Source organism: Ornithorhynchus anatinus, chromosome 11, assembly GCF_004115215.2.
Source record: "Ornithorhynchus anatinus isolate Pmale09 chromosome 11, mOrnAna1.pri.v4, whole genome shotgun sequence".
NCBI classification, from domain to species: Eukaryota; Metazoa; Chordata; class Mammalia; order Monotremata; family Ornithorhynchidae; genus Ornithorhynchus; species Ornithorhynchus anatinus.
In genome coordinates this window covers 51,188,185-51,209,201 of record NC_041738.1, presented here as the reverse complement: position 1 = coordinate 51,209,201, position 21,017 = coordinate 51,188,185, and the positions used below count along the sequence as shown (strand labels likewise).

The 21,017-nt window shown below is 59.2% G+C and overlaps 1 protein-coding gene across 7 annotated transcripts; it reads right to left on the bottom strand.

The window, feature by feature from the left end:
* Positions 1-574: 574 nt before the first annotated feature.
* Positions 575-19,456, bottom strand: SRRM2 (serine/arginine repetitive matrix 2). 7 transcript variants are annotated; one of them, XM_029075500.2, is made up of 15 exons: positions 19,371-19,429; positions 14,835-15,106; positions 13,896-14,003; positions 13,419-13,583; positions 13,132-13,209; positions 12,709-12,771; positions 12,588-12,620; positions 12,281-12,331; positions 11,971-12,063; positions 11,098-11,284; positions 4,025-10,866; positions 2,672-2,962; positions 1,772-1,885; positions 1,432-1,545; positions 575-1,239 (listed from the first exon to the last, which is right to left on the bottom strand). In XM_029075500.2, exons 2-15 carry the CDS (start codon positions 15,074-15,076, stop codon positions 1,230-1,232), a joined length of 8,391 nt encoding a protein of 2,796 aa, XP_028931333.1. In that variant the 5' UTR covers positions 15,077-15,106; positions 19,371-19,429; the 3' UTR covers positions 575-1,229. The 7 variants fall into 7 exon arrangements, with proteins under 7 accessions (XP_028931333.1, XP_028931334.1, XP_039769394.1 ...); XM_029075501.1 differs by having other exon boundaries at positions 19,316-19,376; XM_039913460.1 differs by having other exon boundaries at positions 12,709-12,768; positions 19,316-19,376.
* Positions 19,457-21,017: the final 1,561 nt, after the last annotated feature.

The window sequence follows — 21,017 nt, the reverse complement described above, 5'->3', positions numbered from 1 at the left end:
CCCTCTGAGCAACATGAAGCTGCGATATTCCCACCCTATCCCACACCCAAACCAGTCCAGCCAGCACCCCAGACCCCAAGAGCACAGTAGTCACCTCCCTCCGTCCCTGCCCATGGGCCTTTCGTGTTTTGGCAGGCAGCGGCCCACCTCCCGGGCTAGGGAAGACAGACCCTACACCGGTATAGGATGCAGAGCTGGAACTTGCTCCTGATGAGAAGCGGGGCACTGTCGACAGCTGACCTACCATCCCTTCTCTAAGTAACTGTGGATTCTAGGGAGGAATTATGGGACTCAAGTGCCACAGAACACAGCATGTGTACAAGATGACCCAAAATCCTAAAGAAGGAGCGTGAGCCGCTGGGAGTTAACTCGATGTTGGCTAAAATGATCGATCAGCCTATAGGAGTGACTTTCATTTTTCTCAAGATGTCAGCAGGTGAGAATCCTGTCAGCCAGCAATGAGGGAAGGAGCTGCCCGGGGCAGGAAAGAGCCTGGCTGGCCCTCCGCTCCCCCTCCCCTGACAAAACCCTAATTTTCCCCACTCCTCACCAAATAAACACAGTCCAGATCCGGCTCGTGCATTTCTCATTTTTATTCGACAGAAAAAGTCGCTCTCGCTGTACAGATTAAAAAAAAACCAAAAATGCCTTTAAGAAACGTGAAGAAGAAAAGTTGGGGGGAGGGGCCCCACAGCCAAATTAAGGGACTCCCCGCCCACCTCCCCCCACCCCCACTCCAGGGGCCAACCAACCCACTCCATTGTGACCCCTTCTCTCCCAAGAGCCCACCCCCGGGGCCCCCAGGCTCCACACTGTCAGCCCCGAGGCACTCAGGGGTCTGAGAAGGGGAGGAGAGCAGCTCCCCGCAGTCACCTTGAACTCTGGGACCCCAAAACCGCTGCTCCCCCACAACCCCTCTTCCTACTCGTTCCCTCCCACCCCAAACCCCCCAAAACACGTTAACCAGGAAAAACTCACAGAGATCAACATTTCACAGAACAAAAAAAATAAAACAAAACAAAAGAAACAAGGAGGAATAGGGAAATAGGGGGACCTCCCCTCAAGATGCTGCCAGGGTTTAAGGGGGAGGGAGGCAAACCGGGGCCCCCCTACCCTGTGGCTCTGTGGGGAAAGGAGGGCACTTCCTGCAGCTCCAGGGTGGGATGGGGGGGGGGATGGGGGGGGTAGGGGGGAGATGAGGGAGGATGGTAGGATCTGCTGAAAACAAACTATGGAGACCTGCAAAAGAGAAAGAGAGAGGGATGAGAAGGTGAAAAGGGCCAAGGGGCTGGGACACAATTAATTTCCCTCACCCCTCCCTTTGCCAGGGAGGAGAGCAGAGAAAGGACCCACAGCCTGGGGAGGTGCTGAGAGGGTCCCGGGGAGAGAGCGACTTGGAGACCCGAGCCGGGAGGGGAACAGGACACCTACCTGGAGGAGCGGTGGCGGATGGGATGAGGGCTGGGTGTCTCCCGCCTGCGTTTGTGGCCCGGGGACCGATTGTCCCCTCCTCCAGGGCCCCGTCGGGACCCCCGCTCGCCACTGCTGCAACACAAGACAGAACAGTACACGGCATTCAGAATCAGGCCTTCCCTGACCTATTGGGGGGGGGGGGGGGGATTTACTCAGTCCACTGAGCATGGGGTGGGGGTGAGGGAGAGCGGAGGAGGGAACAAGAGGAAAGGAGAGATCCCTTCTTCCTGTGAGTGTGGGTATGGGAAACAACAGAAGGGCCCCATTTCCCCATGGAGGACTGGAAAGCCCCCCCTACCTGTGCTGGTCCCGCGGGGAGGGCTGGGGTGAGGGTCGGCGACGCTCTGCGGGTGAATAGCTGAGCGAGCGGGAATCCCGCAGAGAGTCTATGGGCTTCCGGGGACTGCGGGACCTGGGGAGTAGGCGGGGGGGGTGGGGGTGGGGGGTGGAGAGGGGGACACCCCTAAGAAATGCTATACTGCAATGAACTAATCTACCAAGCCCCGTATTCTACCTCCGATAGAGGCACTATTGAATACTGGGAGGAAGTGAGATCACTACCTTACATGACAGTCCTGTTCTCACAGGAAGCGCTGGACCCTGCGTCCCTCCAGCAGCCCCGCGATGGATATTGGGCCCAGCCACCAGAGTCGGTCGCAGTTCCCGGCCTCCCCCACGCCCCGCCCCCGGCACTCCCGCCCTCAATACGTACTCATCTACCTCTTCCTTCCTCTGCGTCGCTAGGTCAAAACGGCAGCACACTCAGCGGTAGTCCCGGCTCAGAAGCCGGACAGCGGGTCGCCCACCGTTCCGTCCCCTCCCACTCCCTACGAGTCCTGTCCTCGCCCCGCTCGCTCGCATATCCAACGTGCCAGAAAACAGTAGCGCCTCCGCAGCCTTCCTCCGGACATTAACCACCCCACCACCCTCAGCTCGCCAACGCCTCTTGCCTCCGATCTTTCTACCACTGTCACGCTCCCCTGGACGGATCTCCCCCCGACCCCGCCACCCCCCAACCCCAACTTCCCACCCCCTAAACCAGGTCAGACCTACATCCTTCCAGATGCCTTAACTTGTCCCCCATTTCCCCATCGCTTAATCGGGCACGAAAGGACGAGGTCTGGGGCTGAACCTACCCGGCCCCAACCAACACACTCGGCCTCCGCCCCACTCCCCTCTTCCCCCGGGGAATACACACCTCCTCTCTCCAGGGGACGGTTTCTTGGGACTCGCAGCTTTGGGTAAGGCCTGAGGGCCTGGTTTGGCAGGGGAGGGGGAGGAGGAGGAGGAGGAAGAGGAGGAAGAGGAAGAGGAGGAGGACGACGAAGAGGAGGAGGAAGAGGAGGAAGAGGAAGAAGAGGAGGAGGACGAAGAGGAGGAGGAGGAGGAGCTGGAGCTACTGGAGCGCCGTTTCCGTTTGGCTGGGGTGGGCTCCAGGGGCCGCCCTTCCCGAACAACCTCCTTGGGGGCCGGGCTGGGGCTGGGGACCCTGCGGGAGAGGAAGAGGGGTGGGGAGTCAGAGCAGGGGTAACCCTCCCAATCCCTTGCGGTGCCTGGAGAGAACAAGGCCGGGGAGGCAGGGAAGGGGGCGGTTACCGGCCTTTAAGGCTCTCCAGGGATAGACTCTGAAGACCAGTGGCCAGCTGTCCCCCGCTTCCAATGAAGACCAAAGAAAAGAAGGGGTGGGCCCTGCAGCAGGAGGGAGAGCGGGTAAACCTCAAGACCTTCTGGTGGGAGAGACCCTGAAACTGGGGAGCAAGGTTGCGTGACTTCTCCTTCCCCGGAGATCTTCCGGGCCAGGAGAGCTTCCCCCCTTGTATCTGGGCTGGGGGAAGGGGAGAAGGTGGAGGCTCCATCCTGCCTGGAAGCAGAGGTAGGGGCGGGGTGGCCTCTGGAAGTCCTTCCAACCCGAGGAGTTCCTCTTGAGGTCTAACTGCCTTCCCTCCTGCTGCAAATTAAGTCCATTTCCTCTAGTTCTGCCCTCTGTGGAGATGGAAAACAACTATCATCATCCTTCAGAGAACAAACTGTCAGGGACTTACTGAAGACGTCCCAGACCATAAGCAAACACAGACTTCCAAAGGAGAAAAAAAACAAAACCCACAAAAAAAAAAGAACATTGACCAAAATGATTTGTCCCAAGTCTGGGTGCACCCTTTTTTTTTTTTTCACTGCATCTGCCTGGTTCCCCGCCACTCCCCGCCTCTCACCCATTCCCGCTAGCCCTCTGCGCTCGGTAAGGGGTGGGGGAGTAGGGGAACAAAGCCAGCAGTAGGCTTGGACTGAAAGATGGGGGGCATTTCTTCTCTTCTATGGAAGATGTGCAATCCCAGTGAAAAACATCGACTTCTCTCAAAGTTCTCTTGACCCCGCCCCCAGTTCCACATATACCTGACACTACACCCAGGACCTACCCTCTTCCACTACCCTATGCTGTCCAGAACCACCGCCTGTTCCCACCCACCACCACCACATCCACACACGCACACAAATACATATACATACACACACACTCACACCTCTCCCTCCAACCCATTCCCGGACACCTCACCTCTTCAGAGCCACCTCAGGCTGGGAAGGGGGGCTAGAAGCTTCAGAGTCGCTGGAGCTGGAGCCTGAGGAGGAGGAAGAGGAGGACGAGGAGGAGGAGGAGGAGGAGGAGGAGCTGGAGGAGGAAGAGGAGCTCCGCCGCTCCTTACCGGGCAGCAGGGGGGTCAGTGTGGAGGGAGCCAATTGGGACCCCGGGGCCGGGGCACACTCCCCACCTTCAGGGCGGAGCAAGCCGGTAGTGGGGCTGGGGAGGGTGCCATTCTGGTCCCCGCCGGCGGGCAAACCCTTTGCCCCACCCACAGGGCTTGGGGTCAGGGCCCCAGCTAGAGGGAAGGGCTGGGCAGGCAAGAAGCGGGGCTGCTCTGGACCCACAGTGGGCAAGGGGGACCGGGACCGCTCCTGAGCCAGGGGGAGAGCCCCCGACTGAGAGGGAGTCGGGACCATTCGGGAGCCAAGAGCGGGAGGAGAGGTAGCCCGCTCAGAAGCTAATCTGGACTGGCCCGGGGCAGATGGTGGGGTTCTAGAACCGGGGAGGCCCGGCGGGGTTCTGGAACGGGCTCGCTCCAGAACAGGGGGCGAGGTTCTGCCCCCGGCTCGGTCGTAAGCGGCCATGGTCATCCTCGAACTGGTGAGGTTCGCTGCCGTCAGCGTCGGAGGCATCCTGGCGCCGGCGAGATTGGAGGGCGTCAAAGCCGGAGGGGTCCTCGAGCTGGCGAGGTTCACGGCCGCCGGAGCGTGAGGGGTCCGGGGACCCACGAGGTTTGCAGGAATCGGCGCCTGTGCCGTTCGAGGGCTGGCAAAGCCGGCTGCCGCTGGGGGCGTTACGGAGCCCGAGAGGCTCAGGGCCGCCAGGGCGGCGGGCGTCCTCGCTCCGGGGAGATTCACGGCGGCCGGAGCGGCGGACGCTCTCGGGTCCGCGAGGCTCACGGCCGAAGGGGCCACCGGGGTTCTGGGACTGGCCAGGTTCACGGCCGTGGCGGTCGCGGGAGTTCTCGAGTCGGCGAGGGTCACCCCCGTCGGAAGGGCGGGCGTGCGGGCGCCAGCCAAGCTCATGGCTGCCGCGGCTGTGGGAATCCTGCTGGCGAGGCTTGCAGCCGGGGCCGTTCTAAGACTCATGAGGGGCACGGGCGCCGGGACCTGTGCCATTCTAGCGGCCAGGCTGGCGGCTGTCATAGCCGGGGGCGGGCGGGCAGTGCCCAGGCTGATGGCAGTCAGAGCCAGGGCGATTCTCGACTGCGCGTGGTTCTCGGCCACCGAAGGGGCCCTGGGATGGTCGGGGATCCGGGGTCCCGGCCCGTCCAGCATGGAAGTGCTAGTCTGCAGGATCCCAAGCGGCGTTCGGTTACTGCTCAGGGCTGGAGAGATGCCCGAGCATTCCAGGACACCAGGGGGTGACCTACAGCGATCCAGGGGGGTCGGAGAGATGCTAGGGCGATTGAAACAGGTCATCCTGGAGCTGTTGAGGCCCATGGGGGGGGTCCTGGAGCCAGAGTGATTCCGGGTGGCCGGCGGGGTCGCCGAGCGAGAGCGGTCGGAGGAACTCCCCGAAGCCGAGCGGCGCCGGATGGCTGGAGGCGAGCGGGAGAGGGATCGCTTACCCCGTGTTGCGCGCGGCGTGCGGGACCTGGAGCGCCGGCGGATAGCCGGCGGCGAGCGAGACCGTGATCGTTTGCGGGTCAGCAGCGGGGTCCGAGATCTGGAACGGCGCCGGATCACCAGGGGCGTCCGAGACCGAGAGCGGCGGCGGGCGGCCGGGGAGGTGCGCGAGCGGGACCGCCTGCGGGTGGCCGGGGAGGTGCGCGAGCGGGACCGCCTGCGGGTGATGGGTGACGTCCTGGACCGCGACCTCCGGCGCGTGATGGGCGAGGTCCGGCTCCGGGACCGTCGACGGGTAACTGGAGGGGTCCTCGACCGGGACCGCCGGCGGGTCACCGGGGGTGTCCGGGACCTGGATCGGCGGCGGGTCACCGGCGTCCTGGACCGGGACCTGCGGCGGGTCACCGGGGGTGTTCGGGACCGGGACCTCCTCCGATTCACCGGCGAGGCTCTCGACCGGGACCTGCGGCGACTCACTGGCGACGTGCGGGAGCGGGAGCGCCTGCGGCTCACCGGTGACGTCCTCGACCTGGACCTCCGGCGGGTGACCAGAGGTGTTCTTGACCTGGAGCGCCGGTGGGTAGCCGGGGAGGCCCGGGACCTAGAGCGGTTCCAGGGAGCCGGCGATGTCCGGGAGCGAGAACGCTTCCGGCTCGCGGGGGGCGTGCGTGAGCGGCCCCGGCGGCGACGGGAGGACGTCCGGGAACTCTCCTGCCGGGTCGGAGACCGGGAGTGGTAGCCGGAGCCTCCCCGCCGCCGCCGGGTTACCCGGGACCGGGATCGGCTACGCTGTCGCCTTCGGGAGGTTGACTGAGATGAACCTGACCTGTCCCTGCGGCGGTTTGCTCTGGTCTTCTCCCGCCTTGAGCGAGAGCGGGATCTCTGGAGCCCCCGGGCTTTCGGAGATGGAGAGCGGCCTCTCCTCGATGTGGCCTTAGCCCGTGGGGAGGAGCCCGACCGCCGGCGCCGGGAGGACCGAGACTTCTCTGCCGGCTCTGGGGACGAGACCGACGGGCTACGCCGGCGCCGGGGTGGGGTTCTAGAGTGAGCCGCCGGAGAGGACGAGGCCGATCGGCTTCGACGAGAGAGGCGGCCCTTCCTGTTTAACTCCGGTGAAGACCGAGAGCTGCGGCGCCGAGGCGGGGTTCTGGACTTTGTCTTCGGCTCTGGAGAGGACCTGGAGCTCCGGCGGGGGGTCCTGGATTTGGGTGGCGGTTCTGGAGAGGACTCCGAACTGCTGCTCCCCGGGAGTGAGGTCCCCCGGCCTTTACTGGCCGGAGATGAACCGGATCGGCTTCGTCTAAGAAGTGCTCGGGGCCCGGAGGTCTGGGGCTCAGGAGAGGAATCTGAGCCGCTCCGGCCCCTGGGCGACGTTCTCAGCTTGTCATTGACTTCTGGGGAAGAGCCAGACCTGCTGCGTCTGGGAGAAGGTCGGCCCTGGTTGTCTCCTTCTGGAGAAGATCCAGAGCGGCTCCTTGGCCGAGTTGCTGCTTTATGTTCCGGTGAGGATTCCGACTCGCTTCTTCCTTGAGGCGGAGTTCTGGCCTTGCCATCGACCTCTGGGGAGGACCCAGAATGACTTCTTTGCCCGGGGGAGGGTCTGGTCACCGCTTTCTGCTCTACCGAGGACTCCGACGCACTCCTCTCTCTCTGGGGAGATTGCGATTTGTTGTTGAGTTCTGGGGAGGATTCAGAATTAGCTCTTTGCCTTGAGGGTGTCTGAGCTTTTGGTTCTGGGGAGGACTCTGATCCGCTTCTTCTTCTTGAGGGTGTTCCGGGAGCCTCTTTGAGCCCCGGAGAGGAACCCGAACGGCTTCGCCTCGAGGGGGTTCTGGATCCATCTTTGAGGCCCGGAGAGGACCCAGAACGGCTTCGCCTCGATGGTGTTCTTGGGGCATCTCTGAGCTCTGGAGATGACCCAGAGGCCCTCCTTTCCTTCGGGGGAGATCCTGGTGCAGGGTCGTCAGCACTAGGAGAAAGAGCTCCACCCTGGCTGGAGGGCACTTCCATCGTTTCCATCACTTCAGCAGATTCCTCACAACTCCCAGGCCCGGTGAGAACTTTAGGCTGATCTGCAGTTTCCAGAGGCATGGCAGATCCTTGTTGCGTGGGAAGTTCCAAGTCCTCTTGGAGTTGTTCAGGGACTGGGCCAGTTAGACCTTCCATCATCGGGGCGCCAACTTCATTTCTCAACTCTGCCGGCGACCCCGCGGCGCTCTGCCCGGGAGGGCTCCTGGGTACATCTTTGTGTTCCAGGGCCGAACAAGGCCCACTCCAGCCTGAAGGCATTTCCGACTTCTCTGTCACTTCCACGACGGTCTGAGTTTGAGTTGGCCTAAGAAGCCCAGCAGGGCTCTCTTCCACTTCCGGGGAGAACTCAGAGCTGCCTTCCCTCTGGGACAGCCTAGCTGCCTCTTGGCTCTCCGGAGACGAGAGGGGCACGGTCAGGGTTGAAGATACCTCTGGCTTTTCTATCGCTTCAGCCAAGTCAGGCTGGCTGGGCCCAGGCAGCACAGTTTCTCCAGCTTTGACGTCTGGAGACGAACTGGAGCCAACTCTTCCTCTTGGGGGAGTCTTGGGCGGGTCCTTGAGTACAGGTGAGGACCCAGAGCTACTCCCTCCTGAAGGAGGCACAGACTTCTCATTTGGACCTGGTGACGATCCGGAGAAATTCTGCTTGGGTGATGAACTCCTTTTTTCTTTTGTCTCTGGGGAGGATCCAGAACTATGACATCTTGGGGGAGACCTGGAAGCCACACTGGGTCGCGGGGAAGATCCGGACCTGGACCGGCTCCGCTTCAAGGGTGTTTTGGATTTGTTCTTCGGACTCATGGAAGACTCTGATGCACTTTGCCTCACCGGTGACCTGCTCTGTCTTTCTGGTATCCCGGGCAACCCATCAGGACATGGAGAAGATGACCTGGATTGGCTGGGCGGTGATTGAGATGCTGCTTTAGGGAGAGGAGAGGACCCAGAGTGGCCGCTTCTCGCCAGAGTTGTAGACGTCCCATCGGGGCTTGGAGAAGAACCACCAGATCCGCTACGGCTTGGCGGCGACTGAGATTTTGCTTCTGGCTGTGGAGAAGGAGATCTGGACTGATTCTGCCTAGGTGGTGGCGGTGTACCAGGTTTCACTTTGGGATGTGGTGGGGAGGAGGATGGCGAACGACTTTGATTTGGTGAAGCTTTAACCAGGGGGCACGGTGAGCCTGATCCAGAACGGCTTCGTCTTGGTGGGGTGGTAGATTTTGCTTTGGGATGAGGCGAAGGGGACCCTGAGTGACTTCGTCTAGAAGGGGTTCTGGATTTTGCTTTGGTACACGGAGAGGATGGCCCGGAACCATTCTTGGGTGGTGTTCCGGGCGCTGCTCTGTCAGGGCTTGGAGAAGAAGAGCCAGAACCGCTTCTTGGTGGTGACCCAGACTTTGCTCTGGGGGGCGTTCTAGGTGACATTTTCGGGCGTGGAGAAGAACCGGAACGGCTGCGTCTTACGGGGGTTCCTGATTTCGCTTTGGGACGAGGGGACCCCGAGCTGCTTCGCCTCGGAGGCGTTCTAGACTTAGCTTTGGGGCAGGGGCTCGACCCAGCACTTGGCCTCGGTGGCGTTCTAGATGCCTCTGTAGGGCGTGGGGAAGAACCGGAACGACTTCGCCTCGGCGGCGTTCTGGTTTTCACAGCTGAGCTGGGAGAGGATCCAGAACGGCTCCTTGGTGGGGTCCGAGACTTCACAGCGGCTCTGGGAGACGAACCAGAACGGCTCCGTGGCTGGGGGGTTCTAGATTTCACCTTGGGGCGTGGTGAGGACCCAGAGCGGCTTCGCCTTGGTGGGGTTCTAGATTTCAGTTTAGGACGAGGGGAGGAGCTCGACCTGCTTCGCCTAGGTGGAGTTCGAGATTTTGCTTTGGGGCGAGGAGATGATCCAGAGCGGCTACGCCTTAGAGATGGTCGAGATTTTGCTTTTGGCCGTGGAGAAGAGAGAGATCGGCTGCGTCTCAGGGACGTGCGAGACTTCTTCACTTCCGGGCTGGAATTGGACCGGCTCCGCTGAGAAGCCCTTGACTTGTTCTTCCTCTCTGAAGAGGAGCCAGACCTACCCCTCCTGGGCGGTGTCCTCGAGTGGGACCTTCCCCGGCGCACTGGACTTCTGGTGCGAGATCTGGCTCCTCGCCGGGCTGGGGTCCTGGAGCGGGACCTGCCCCCCCGCCGGGCCGGGGTCCTGGAGCGAGACCTACCCCCTCGCCGGGCCGGGGTCCTGGAGCGGGATCTGCCCCCCCGCCGGGCCGGGGTCCTGGAACGGGATCTGCCCCCTCGCCGAGCCGGGGTCCTAGAGCGGGACCTTCCTCGTCTAACTGGCGATCTGGTGCGCGACCTCCGACGTACTGGCGACCTGGTACGAGACCTACGCCGAGCTGGGGTCCTGGAGCGAGACCGACCCCGTCGGGTGGGGGTCCTAGACCGGGACCGCCGCCGTGTGGATGTTCTGGAGCGAGACCTCCGCCGGGTGGGGGTTCTGGAGCGAGACCGACCCCGCCTGGCTGGGGTTCTGGACCGGGATCGGCCCCTGGTAGCCGGGGTTTTCGAGCGTGACCTGCCTCGTCTTGCCGTGGACCTAGACCGGCCTCTCCGCTGGGCATTCCGGCTCCTGGACCATCCCGGCCTCTGGGGAGACCGGGAACGGCCACGCCGCTGGGGGCTCCTGGACCGCCCCCATCTCTGTGGGGACCGGGATCGGCGCCACTGAGGGGTCCGAGACCGAGAGCGCCCTTTCCTGGCAGGGGTCCGGGACCGAGACCGCCCCCTCCGAGTGGTGGCAGGACTACGGGACCTCCCCACCCTGCGAGAAGGAGAGCGGGAGCGGGACTTGTCCCGCTTTGCTCGGCCACGGGAGCGGCTACTCTTAGTTGTGGGGGAGGGAGAGATCTCCCGGCGGGTAACAGGGGGAGGGGCGGGCTTAGGGGGGCTGTCTGGGCTGGAACTGGCTCGCCGAGGGGCCTTGGTAGACTGAGGGGCCGGGGAGCTCTCTGAGGAGGATGACCGGGGGGCCTTTTCAGGAGATTTTGAGGGTGAGCGACCCCTAGGAGGGGAGGGCTCAGCCGGGGCCTTTGCTGGCTCCTGGCTCGGGGGAGCCAATGGAGGGGGATCCGGGGAGCTGCAGCGCCGCTCATCAGGGGGCAGCTGGGTAGGAGCAGGTCGCTCGGGGGCCGTGCTGCTCCTCTCCGGGGAGGGGCTGGGCCGGGTTGCAGATTTCTGGGAGCAGAAAACCAAGACGAAGCCATGTGAACCAGCACTCGGAACCAGAACCATCACCCCAAGACGTCCGCCAACCTTCCACTCTCTCTACTCCGCACGCCCCCTCCCTCGTTTGCTACGCTCCTCCCCGTCTCACTGTTCAGCACTTGAGCTCGGCCCCCCGTCGCTCCCTTGCACTGACTCCTCTGCACTGACTCCCCTCCCAAAATCCCTTTGTCTAGAACTCACCTCTCGCTTGTCCTTCTCCTTGTCCTTGTCTTGGGGGCTGCTAGGCTGAGGACTTTGAGGCTGCTCAGTGGTAGTAACGGGGGCCTCCCGGGGCGGAGCCTCAGCTTCTCCGTGGCGCTGAGCAGCAGGGGTAGGGCTTTGATGGGCTACAGCAGTTGCCCGGGTCTTGGCTGCTGCACTGCGAGACCTGGGTATGGGGTTGGAGAGGAAGCGTCAGACAGAGGGAGACGGAAACACCCCCGCCCCCTGGCTCCCCTTGACCTGGTTTCCTTCCACCCACCTCTGCAACATCAGCAGCCATTTACGCTTGACTCCCATTATCACTCTACACTTTAGAATCCGACTACTCATGCCAGGATTCAAGGCCTTCAACAGTTCACCTTGATCTTTGGTCCCTTTCTTGGCCCCCAGAATCCATCCCGGGAATTTTCTCTTCTCCCTTTAGCCTCCACCCGCACTGTTACCATCCACCCGGCCATCTCCCCACCCTCCTCATTCACAACTCACCTGGGAGCCCACCTCCACCAGGAAGCCTTCCCCGATTAAGTGTGGCAGGGCAAGGATGCCTTCCTTCCCCCAGCCATTGCTGACAAGCCATTCCCTCCCCGGCCCTCCCCTACCCTGGCAGTCCATATACATCAGAACAACAAAAAACAAAAAACAAAAAAAAAAGAAGAAAAACAAAAAGAAAAGAGAAGGGGGTATGTTTATGTCTGTCCATCCTGTCGCTTTAGCCTGTCAGCTCCTAGAGGGCAGGGACCGTGTCTTCCGAATGGTCTGTGCAGCGCCTAGCACATTGTAGGCGCTCAATAAATATTAAATCAATTAACCCATCCATCCCACTCCCTCCCTTCCTCTTGAACAATCCCTTACCGACTACGGGAGGTGTCAGAAGATGAGGCGGAATCAGCCGATGTCGAGCGATGGCCCCGACGGCTCTTGGGAGCTGGTGATGTGCTCCGAGATCTGAAAGAAGAGAAACAGTTAACGGTGACTGTTACCCATGTTGTCCCACCCTGTCACCTCCCCTAATCTCACTCTCCTTCCACATTACTCCGCCTGCAGTTCCCGTCCAGAACCATGTCCACCTACCCTAGTCTCTGCTTCCCTTTCCAGTAACCAGACCCCCTAAAGGCAGCCAAATATTTCTCCTCTAGCCATTTAGCCCTAACTCTCCACTCACCGTTTGCGCTTCTTGTCCTTGGATTTACGTTTGCTCTTTGGGGAAGGAGACCTGGGGAGACAGATGGGGAAGTTAATGCAAGTAGAGAGCTGCGTAATGAATGTTAACAGGCTTGGGATGTGGGGGAGTGAGAGGGGTAGAGACCAAAGTTACTGAAAAAGCCTTCAAAGGCAGAGAGATTAGAAGAGACACTCGGTTAATGAAGGAAACTTTACAAATGCAGGCCGGTAAAATCACGAGGTTCAGATAAAGAACCCTCCTCCTCCTCCTCCCCTCCCCGGCCCAGAAAACCTAGGAGAGTTCTCACCTATGCTTGCGTTTCTTGGACTCAGACTCTGACCTGCAAATGGAAAATGAGAACAGATGTCAGGCTCCAAAGGGGCCCTCCATCTCTTCCCCTCCTCCAGTGCCCGGTGGCCCCTAAATACCTGTGCTTCTTCTTCTTTGAACTCTTCTTTCTCTCCCGGCGTGGGGAACTGCTCTCAGACCTGCTAAAAAGATGTCAATTACAAAGCAGAGTCAATGACTACACCCGAGGGCCCTACTCCTGATCAATCAATAGAAGTTTCTGATGCAATCCACTCCAGCGCTCTTTCTCTGAGCAGGACCAGTTCCCCTTTCGTGGCCGGAGGGGAAAGACACCCAAGAAATAACCCAGCTCCTCGGGACCATGCTCCGACAGTCAACCCCAGAGCCCAACAACCTTAGCTGGGCAGAGGTCCACAGCCCCTGACCGACCCACTTCCCCTTGCTGGCTCAGGACTCCCCCCAACCCTGACTCCCCCAGTCCACCTCAGAGAAAGAGCCCAGGAAAACCTTTCTGCTCTAGAGCACCTCTGGGGGAAACTCACCGGCCACGATCTTTCTTCTTTTTCTTCTTCTTCTGCTTTGGGGTGGGGGAGCGAGAGCTGCTGGACTCCCGGACAAGACTAGGGGAAAGAAACAGAAAGAAGCTGAGGTTGCTGCTCCCTAAGACTGCCTGGGGCCCTTGGGTTCTAGAAGAAGAACAACATTTAGCACATAATTCAAGTATTCTGGGAGACAACCAAAATTCCTAAGGACCCAAATAGCCAGGGCTTCTGGACTCCGAGAGTGGAAGACAGTTGTGTGGCGAGTGAGAGGAAGGAGGGAGAGATACCTGTAGGGTTTGGGAGGCTCTGGAGGTGGTTGCTTAGCCTCCCGTGCACGGCGCTGAGGGTCAAAAGAGCTGCCATCCACATAGGAATCACTGATGCCAAAAGCAGCCCGAAGGCGCTCATTCTTCTTCTCGTTCAGCTCGGCCAGCTGGTGGGTCTCGGTCACACTGCAGAGAGGGAGGAAACGAGGGAGGAAGGGAGTCAGGAACAACAGTGTCAGTGGAAGGGCCCCCGAGGCAGACCATAATACAAGACACAAAAGCAGGGACTAACCACCCCTACGAAGGGCTCCAGGAAGTCTGGAGAGAAAGTATGGATTGAATCTGCAAGGACGTGAAGCGCGGGCTACCAGGACCCTGAGGGAAAGCCACGGTCGAGAACGGGGCAGGAAGGCCAAGACCCATGTTCAGGGAGGAGAGGGGAGCAGCCTTCGCTAGTCTTGAGGCCAGAAGGAGCCAAAAAAAGGGTCGGAGACTCACGCCGGCCGCTGCCCTGGGGTCTCCTCCTTGCCCCCAGGGTTCACGTCCTTCTCCAGCAACATGAGTCGGAAGGTCGCCACTTTCTCTTGAATCTGCTGCTCTTCGTACCTGCAGTAAAGATCACCGCAATTAGCCCCTAGTGGGGACTGTCCTCTTATCCCTGTAAGTCACCCTCTCACTCTTCATCCCCCAGGGCTAATCACAGTCAGCTCACCAACATTCACACAGAGTCTTCTCGCCCTCCCCACATAGAGCCTTCCTCTCTACCAACCACTCAAGGCCCCTACGGCCATGATCTTTCTAATCCTTTGTCAGGACCTCCCCTCCATCACATCCCAGAAGAATCATGCTCTCTCCTTTTCCTCTGACCAACGAGCCCAGTCTCTGGCCCCACAGCCTAGACCTCCCCTTCATGGCCCTCATCTTTCAGGTCCTCCAATAGTTGAGCTGCTCCTCCTGTATCCTGCACTTCCTCCCCACTTTCCTTTGGCTGCTTCAACACATTCCCCTAGTCTATTTTTTATCCTTTCCCCAATTTCTCCTCCAGCCTTCTCTCCTTCCCCCACCCCACCTCCTCCAGGCCTTCCTTAGTCTTCATAGTCCTCCCAGACCAATCCACCAGCCTGCCATGTCCTCCAGTGCCCAACGATCCCATCCTCTCCTCCAGGTTCCCAGCTCGTCCTCGCCTCTCCATTTTTCTCAACTTGCCCAACGCTCCATCACCTCTAATGCTCTCCAATAACCTCCCCAGCAAACCACTGCGTCCCCAGCAACTAACCCTTCATCTCCTCCCTGTCCTAGCTCTTAGCTTTCCCTGGCTCAGCTCTCCAATCTGCCCAGCTTCTCTTTCGACTGGTCACCAACCGCCTGTCCTTCTCTGTCATCTTCCCACAGCTCCCTCCTGCTCCTCCATCGACCAGCCCTCAGCCCTCCCCTCACCCCTGCTCTTCCATCATCTCCTCCAGCTCGAGGCATCGCAGCTCGACGCGCCGCTTGCGCTCGTGGTCCAGGATGTCGGGGTTAGGCCGCTTCACCAGGGCAGCCTCCAGGCGCCGCAGCTCTTCCTCGCCCTTGTAGTCGGGCCGCTCGCCCCGCCGACCCCGCACCAGGGACAGGTTGCGCTGGACGTAGCCGTTGGTGCCGCTGCCCCGGGGCGTCGGCAGCCCGATCCCGTTGTACATGGCCCCGTGCCCGGGGGGGCACTGCCGCTCCTGGGGGCGAGCGGGGAGACACGGGTCAGGCGCCTGATTCGCCCCACCTCAAAAAAACCCTGTCCCCCTTCTCCCCTCCAGACTATCTCTACCCCCTACACTGCCCCCGGCCTCTAACCTCTCAGCCTCCTTACCCTGCCTGAACTGCCCCATCACCCTTTTCGCCTAGACCCTATCCCCGGGCGATGACCTTCCTCTAGCTGCTCTCCTCCAGTCCACTCAAGAGTCATTCTGCCCCTCTAACCTTCTTGGGTCCTAAACCCCATAATCCATGCCATAGGCTGCTCTAATGCCCTGCAAGACTGACAGTGGGGCTTCGGGCGGGAATCACCACCACGGATGGATCCTTGAGGCACACCCTGGTAGGCCCTGGAGAAAATTCAGGCTCTATTTCAGGGGCCGGTCTGAATTGTCCCTGGGGGAGAGCGCCCAAAAGAGCAAACCGGACTACCATCCCTGAAGATGCTCCAGCCCAAACCAAGACACCCACAAAACACCTCAGAGACCTACACCTGGAGTGGGTAAACACGCCATTCCAGGGGCTTCTCCTCCCTTAAACTGACTCTCCCACTGGTCTTAGCTCTTCCACCAACTAATCTATTTTCCTTGTTCCTTTAACTCTCCCCTCAGCAGTTTGCCCTCCCCTAAGCCACTCACTTTCCCTAAGCCCCGACAGCCTCCTCCCAAAGCCCTACCTCCCCCCTCCACACAACCCCCTCCCCAGCACCTTCCTGACCTATCCCTTCTCCGAGTCCCCGTCTCAAACCGACCTCAGCTGCTCAACCGCAAATCTCTCACCCCCCTCAAAACTTCCAATTCCTACATCCTAGGCCAGGCTCCCTTTCACGGCCAGGCTCCCTTTCACCCAACTTGCCAACGCCTCCACTCAAGTTCTCCCCTCCAACTGCTCTGACCAACTATCTCTCCCCAAGTATCTCCTACCCCTGTCATCTTGCCCTGCCTGAACTTCCAATTTCCCTACCCCCAACACATTTATTTCCTTTCCTCCACATCTCTTTAGACCCCCTCCAACTAACTGCTGCCTTAAGACTCAAAGGGGAGTGGATCAGAAATAATCACTGACCCCCAAGGAGAAAAAAGAACAGACCACTACAGAGAATGCTCGAGGGAAGGGGGAAGAACAGAGGAGGAATAGCGAGGAGATTCCAAAGAGAAGGACCATTCTGACTCAGAAGTTAAGTCCTGGGAAGGGAGATTTCTAGGGGGTTTCTCCGGCCTGGGTTTCCCTGGCACCCCAGAGCCTGGGAAAGGAGCCGAAAGTGAAAGAGATTTCATAATGCTGGATACAGGAGAGGGAGAGGCCATGGCCACTGAAGGAAGAGAGAAAAACAAAACATAGGGAAATGTCTGGAAAACCATCCATGCTGGAAAGTGAGCCAGAGGAAGGGAACCAGAAAACATCATCAGCAGTATTTACTGAGCACCTATAGTAAGTGCTTGGGGAACATATGACAAGGAATGGGAAACGAAGACCAATTTAAACTTGCCAAACTTCCCCCGTGGTCCAAACCCATAGGTTCTCTACTAGCCCTTCCACTCACATTTTATTTAACCCCTGAAAAGCCTGTCATCCTGCACCACAAGTTTCCTATTTTTGTATCGCAAGGTACTCTCTTGCCAAATCCTACAACTTCTTGCATTATCCACTCACCCACACTTTCATACCCCTCACCCAAATCCATTCCCCAACCAAGGCGTGAGAGTGTGTGGCAGGGGAAGAAATAACCCAGGGGCTGTAGAGGAAGGAATATAAGGGACTCTGAAGGGATGAGGGGGAAAGAAGAGGAACCCTTCAGAGAGGTGCATGCAAGGGGGGAAGGAGTCTTCGGGGTGAGTCAAGGTAGAAGGAGGATAGACAATTGGGAAGAAGAGCCAAGATGTCTTCACCAATAATTTGTTCCAGGGCATCCAGACTAGTCAAGAGCTGCCTCCGAGGTGTAGCCACAGAAAGACCAAAGGAGTGCACTGGGCACCCAAAGATTAAGGTGGCAGGAGACAGAAGGAAAGTGCCACAGGGACCTCAGATGAGATAGATAGGGAAGTATACCAAGACCTGGCTGGGATGGGGAGGGCGGCGACAAAATTGATGGAGCTGTTTTAAAGTACTAGCAAAGGAATACATCTGGGGATGGGGAACTCAAGAAAGCAGAGCTAAAGGGTGAAGGTGGGCAGAGAAGGGGGGTAAACAGCAGTGAGGACCAGAAGAGGCCAGAGATACTTGGGGAGGGGGGGAATGTGGAAAACCCCCAAGTGAGAAGATAAGAGTACTAGTAAAATAGTTCAAAAGGGTAGCAATGGGAATTATGACGGGGAGAGAGGAGGTGAAGTAGTGAAAGGAAAAACCGGGGGAAAAAATGTTTACTTGTAGTTTTCCTTTCAAGGCCTGGCTTTGTAAAGACCATGACTGCTTTTGAATAATAATATTATATCCCCAGTTATATTTTTTGCCCCGTCTTCCCTCTGCCCTTTACCAAAGCCATAGATTAACAAATTTCTTCCCTCGGAGGCAGCACGGGCTAGTGGATAAATCACGAGCCTGGGAGTCAGGAGGACCTGTATTCTAATCCCGGCTCTGCCACTTGTCTGCCGTGTGACTTTGGGCAAATCACTTCAGTTCTCTGTGCCTCGGTTACCTCATCTGTAAAATGGGGTTTAAGGTTTAAGCCTCTGAGACCCGGGAGGGGCATGGACTATGTCCAGCCTGATTAACATGAGTCTTCCCCATTATTTAGCAGAGTGCCAAGCGCAAAGTAGGCACCTAAAGACCATTAATAATAACCCCCTTCTCTCTTGCAAATCAAGGTCTGATGTGGTTGCTGAGTTGCAGCTGGTGGCAGCAATTCCAAAAGGCACGGGTGCTTTCCAACTCGCTTCTGAAAAAGTTCCTTACAGGCTAATGAATACAACACTTTCCGAGGAACACCCTGGGGAAGACTCACGACAGGGAACTGCTGGGAAGGGCGCCCTGACCCAGAGCGACCCAGAAGAGTTCGCCACCCGTGGGGAGATGGAAACCTTTCCACCTCCCCGGGCCCCATACCGCCAAGGAGGTGAGAAGGGGGAAGAAAGGGGAGAGGGGGAACGTGCTGGAGACGGGCATTTGATGCCTCGGGTTCCACCACGACTCTCCTCGAGTACAAGGTTTAAAAGAAAAAAAAAAAACGAAACGTGTTGCAAATCGCCCCCACCCTTTTTTGTCATGCACCCCACTACCCCCAGAAAAGGTGCTAAACGAAAGGACCCTAAAGGGGGCACAACCTAGGCCCTGACAGACCCCCAAAATACCTACGACGGGCTTCGCCCAAAATGGAGGATCCCGGAGAAACTCCTGAAACCGGACGAGTTAACCTTCGGTGGGAAGATCCCCTCCGGGCCCCAATTAACACTAACCCTCCCTCCCCCCACTTCGATAGAGATCAGAGGATCAGCTGCAGATAATCTATAAAAACCCGTTCCAATTCTCCTCTTTACATCTGCGTTCCGGCCCTCCCCCCCCCCCCCCACCCGGCCGATATTTTCCAACAGCCTGGGGGAACAACTTTCTTTTGGGAAGTTTGAACGGCTCTGCCCGGCCCGCTGGGGACCCTCGGTATTTAGGGAGTCCGGAGGGAGATTTAACGGGCGGCGGGATGGTAGAGGCAGCGAAGTAAGATGGCCCCGAAGATATCGGGAAAGACTAATGGGGGGGGGGGGAGCGTCCGTCGAGGGGAAAGGGCAGGGCGGAAGGATTCGTTGCCCCGGGGGGAAACGGCTGGGAAATGGGGAAGGCCGCGGGAAGGGGATGAATTGGGGGCCCGCAAAGAAAGGGGGAGGGCGGTGGTTGGGCTCGGGGAACGGGCTCGGGTCGGGAGGGGGAAGGGAGGCCGTCGGCGGGCACGTGGACGGGCTTGGCTGGAAAGGCGCGCGCCCTTCTTCCCCTTCCGCTCCCCCCCCCCCCGCCTCCTTCTCCGTGCGTGCGGACGGTTGGCGCCGCAGAGAAGGGGGGGAGGGGCGGAGGACGCGCGCGCGCGCGCGGGGTGGAAAGACGCCCGCGTGCCAAGGCCTGCTGGGGGGGGGGGGGGGGCATGTGCGCGAGCGCAGGGTGAGCGAGCGCGCGTGCGCGCCTGCGGCCTCGACCGTTGCCCGCGCGCCTGGCCTCGCGCCGGGGGCCCCCGCGCGGCCGCCCCTCCCCCCACCCTGCTCGCTCACCCAACGAAGCCCGCCGAATCCGGGGTGGGATGGGGGGAGGGGGAATCTGCGCTACCGCTTCTTGGAATCCCGAACGCCCGGGGCCTGGAACTGCCGCCTAGCCTTGCCTCCCTTCCTGCCTTCTATCGCCGCCGCCGCCGCCGCCGCCTCCTCGTTTCCTCGGGGGCCGCAGCGGGCTCCGACTGCGCCACTCGCACCCCGCCTGGGCCGCGCCGCACGTCAGCACGACGGAGCGAGCACGTCAGCCCGCCCACACGTAAACCGCGGGGGCCGCCGGGAGGCGTAGTCGGCGTTACGCCTTCCGCCCGCGCGGACTACACGGCGCCTGCGCGCTGGCGACGTCCCCTTTTCTCCCCTCCGCCCTCCCGGGGCGGGCCGGAAAGAGTAGATCTGGGCGGTTTTACCCAACGCAGCTGAACTGCGGCTGGCGGAGGGAACCTCGAGGGTTGCGGGGGTGGGGGGGACCGAAAATGTATTCTAACGTCCGTCCGTTGAGGAGGACGGGGTGGGGTAAAAGCCCCGCGCCAAATATAACTCCCATCAGGCACCGCGTTCCCATCGGGCGCCATACTGCGTGTCTCGGTGAATTCTGGGAGTTGTAGTCCCCGCAGGGACCGGAACCCTGTGTCAGTGTCGTCCCGGGGGGGGAGAAGGTGGGGGCGGAGCCGCCATTTTGTCTTCCGCCATCTTGGGAGGCGGTAGCTACATGAAACAAACCCTCTCCCATTTCCAATCCCACATGGCGCAGGGGAGTGTTCTCACCCGTGGGGATCCGATTTTTATCATCTCAGGGGTTTTTGTCACACAACTCGAGTCCCCCCGCGCGAGTTATTACACCTCCAGAGTCGAAGTAGCGTGGCTCAGTGGCAAGAGCACGGGCTTTGGAGTCAGAGGTCATGGGTTCGAATCCCGGCTCGGCCACTTGTCGGCTGTGTGACTTTGGGCAAGTCACTTAACTTCTCGGTGCCTCAGTTACCTCATCTGTAAAACGGGGATTAAGACTGTGAGCCCCACGTGGGACAACCTGATTCCCCTGTGTCTCCCCCGGCGCTTAGAACAGTGCTCGGCACATAGTAAGCGCTTAACAAATACCAACATTATTATTATTATTAAGTATTACAACCGTAAGCAGGCATTATGACATTGTAGGTGGTTTTCTCTGTGCCGCAGTTACCTCATCTGTAAAATGGGGATTAAGACCGTGAGCCTCACTTGGGACAACATGATGACCTTGTATCTACCCCAGCGCTTAGGACAGTGGTCTGCACATAATAAGTGCTTAACAAATACCAACACTATTTCTCATAAATCCAGATAAGCATTGTTGAAAAGGACAAAATTGCTGCAGGCTCATAAAACCAAGGCCTGAAGGAAATCAGGCTGTGGTTCCTGGAGTATTTTTAATGGGAAATAACTGTGGTAGTATGTGCTTAGTGCGTGACAAGCCTTCTATTAAAGGCTGGCATAGATATAAAATAATCAGATCAAAACAATCCCCCCCCCTTTTAGACTTCGAGCTCGTTGTTGAGCAGGGATTATCTCTTATCTGTTGCCGAATTGTAAATTCCAAACGCTTAGTACAGTGTTCTGTACATGGTAAGCGCTCAATAAATAGGATTGAATGAACCAATCAAAATACAATCTCCAACCACTGCTCCCTGCTAATTATCCCTGCTCTCATCATGCTCTGAGCTGGTCCAGT

Coding starts and splice junctions, on each gene's coding strand:
- SRRM2 (XM_029075500.2), bottom strand. CDS start 15,076: ATGTACAACGGGATCGGGCTGCCGACGCCCCGGGGCAGCGGCACCAAC. Junction 14,004..14,834: donor GAGATGATGGAAGAGCAGGG/GTGAGGGGAGGG, acceptor TCTTTACTGCAG/GTACGAAGAGCAGCAGATTC. Junction 13,584..13,895: donor ACCCCAGGGCAGCGGCCGGC/GTGAGTCTCCGA, acceptor CCCTCTCTGCAG/TGTGACCGAGACCCACCAGC.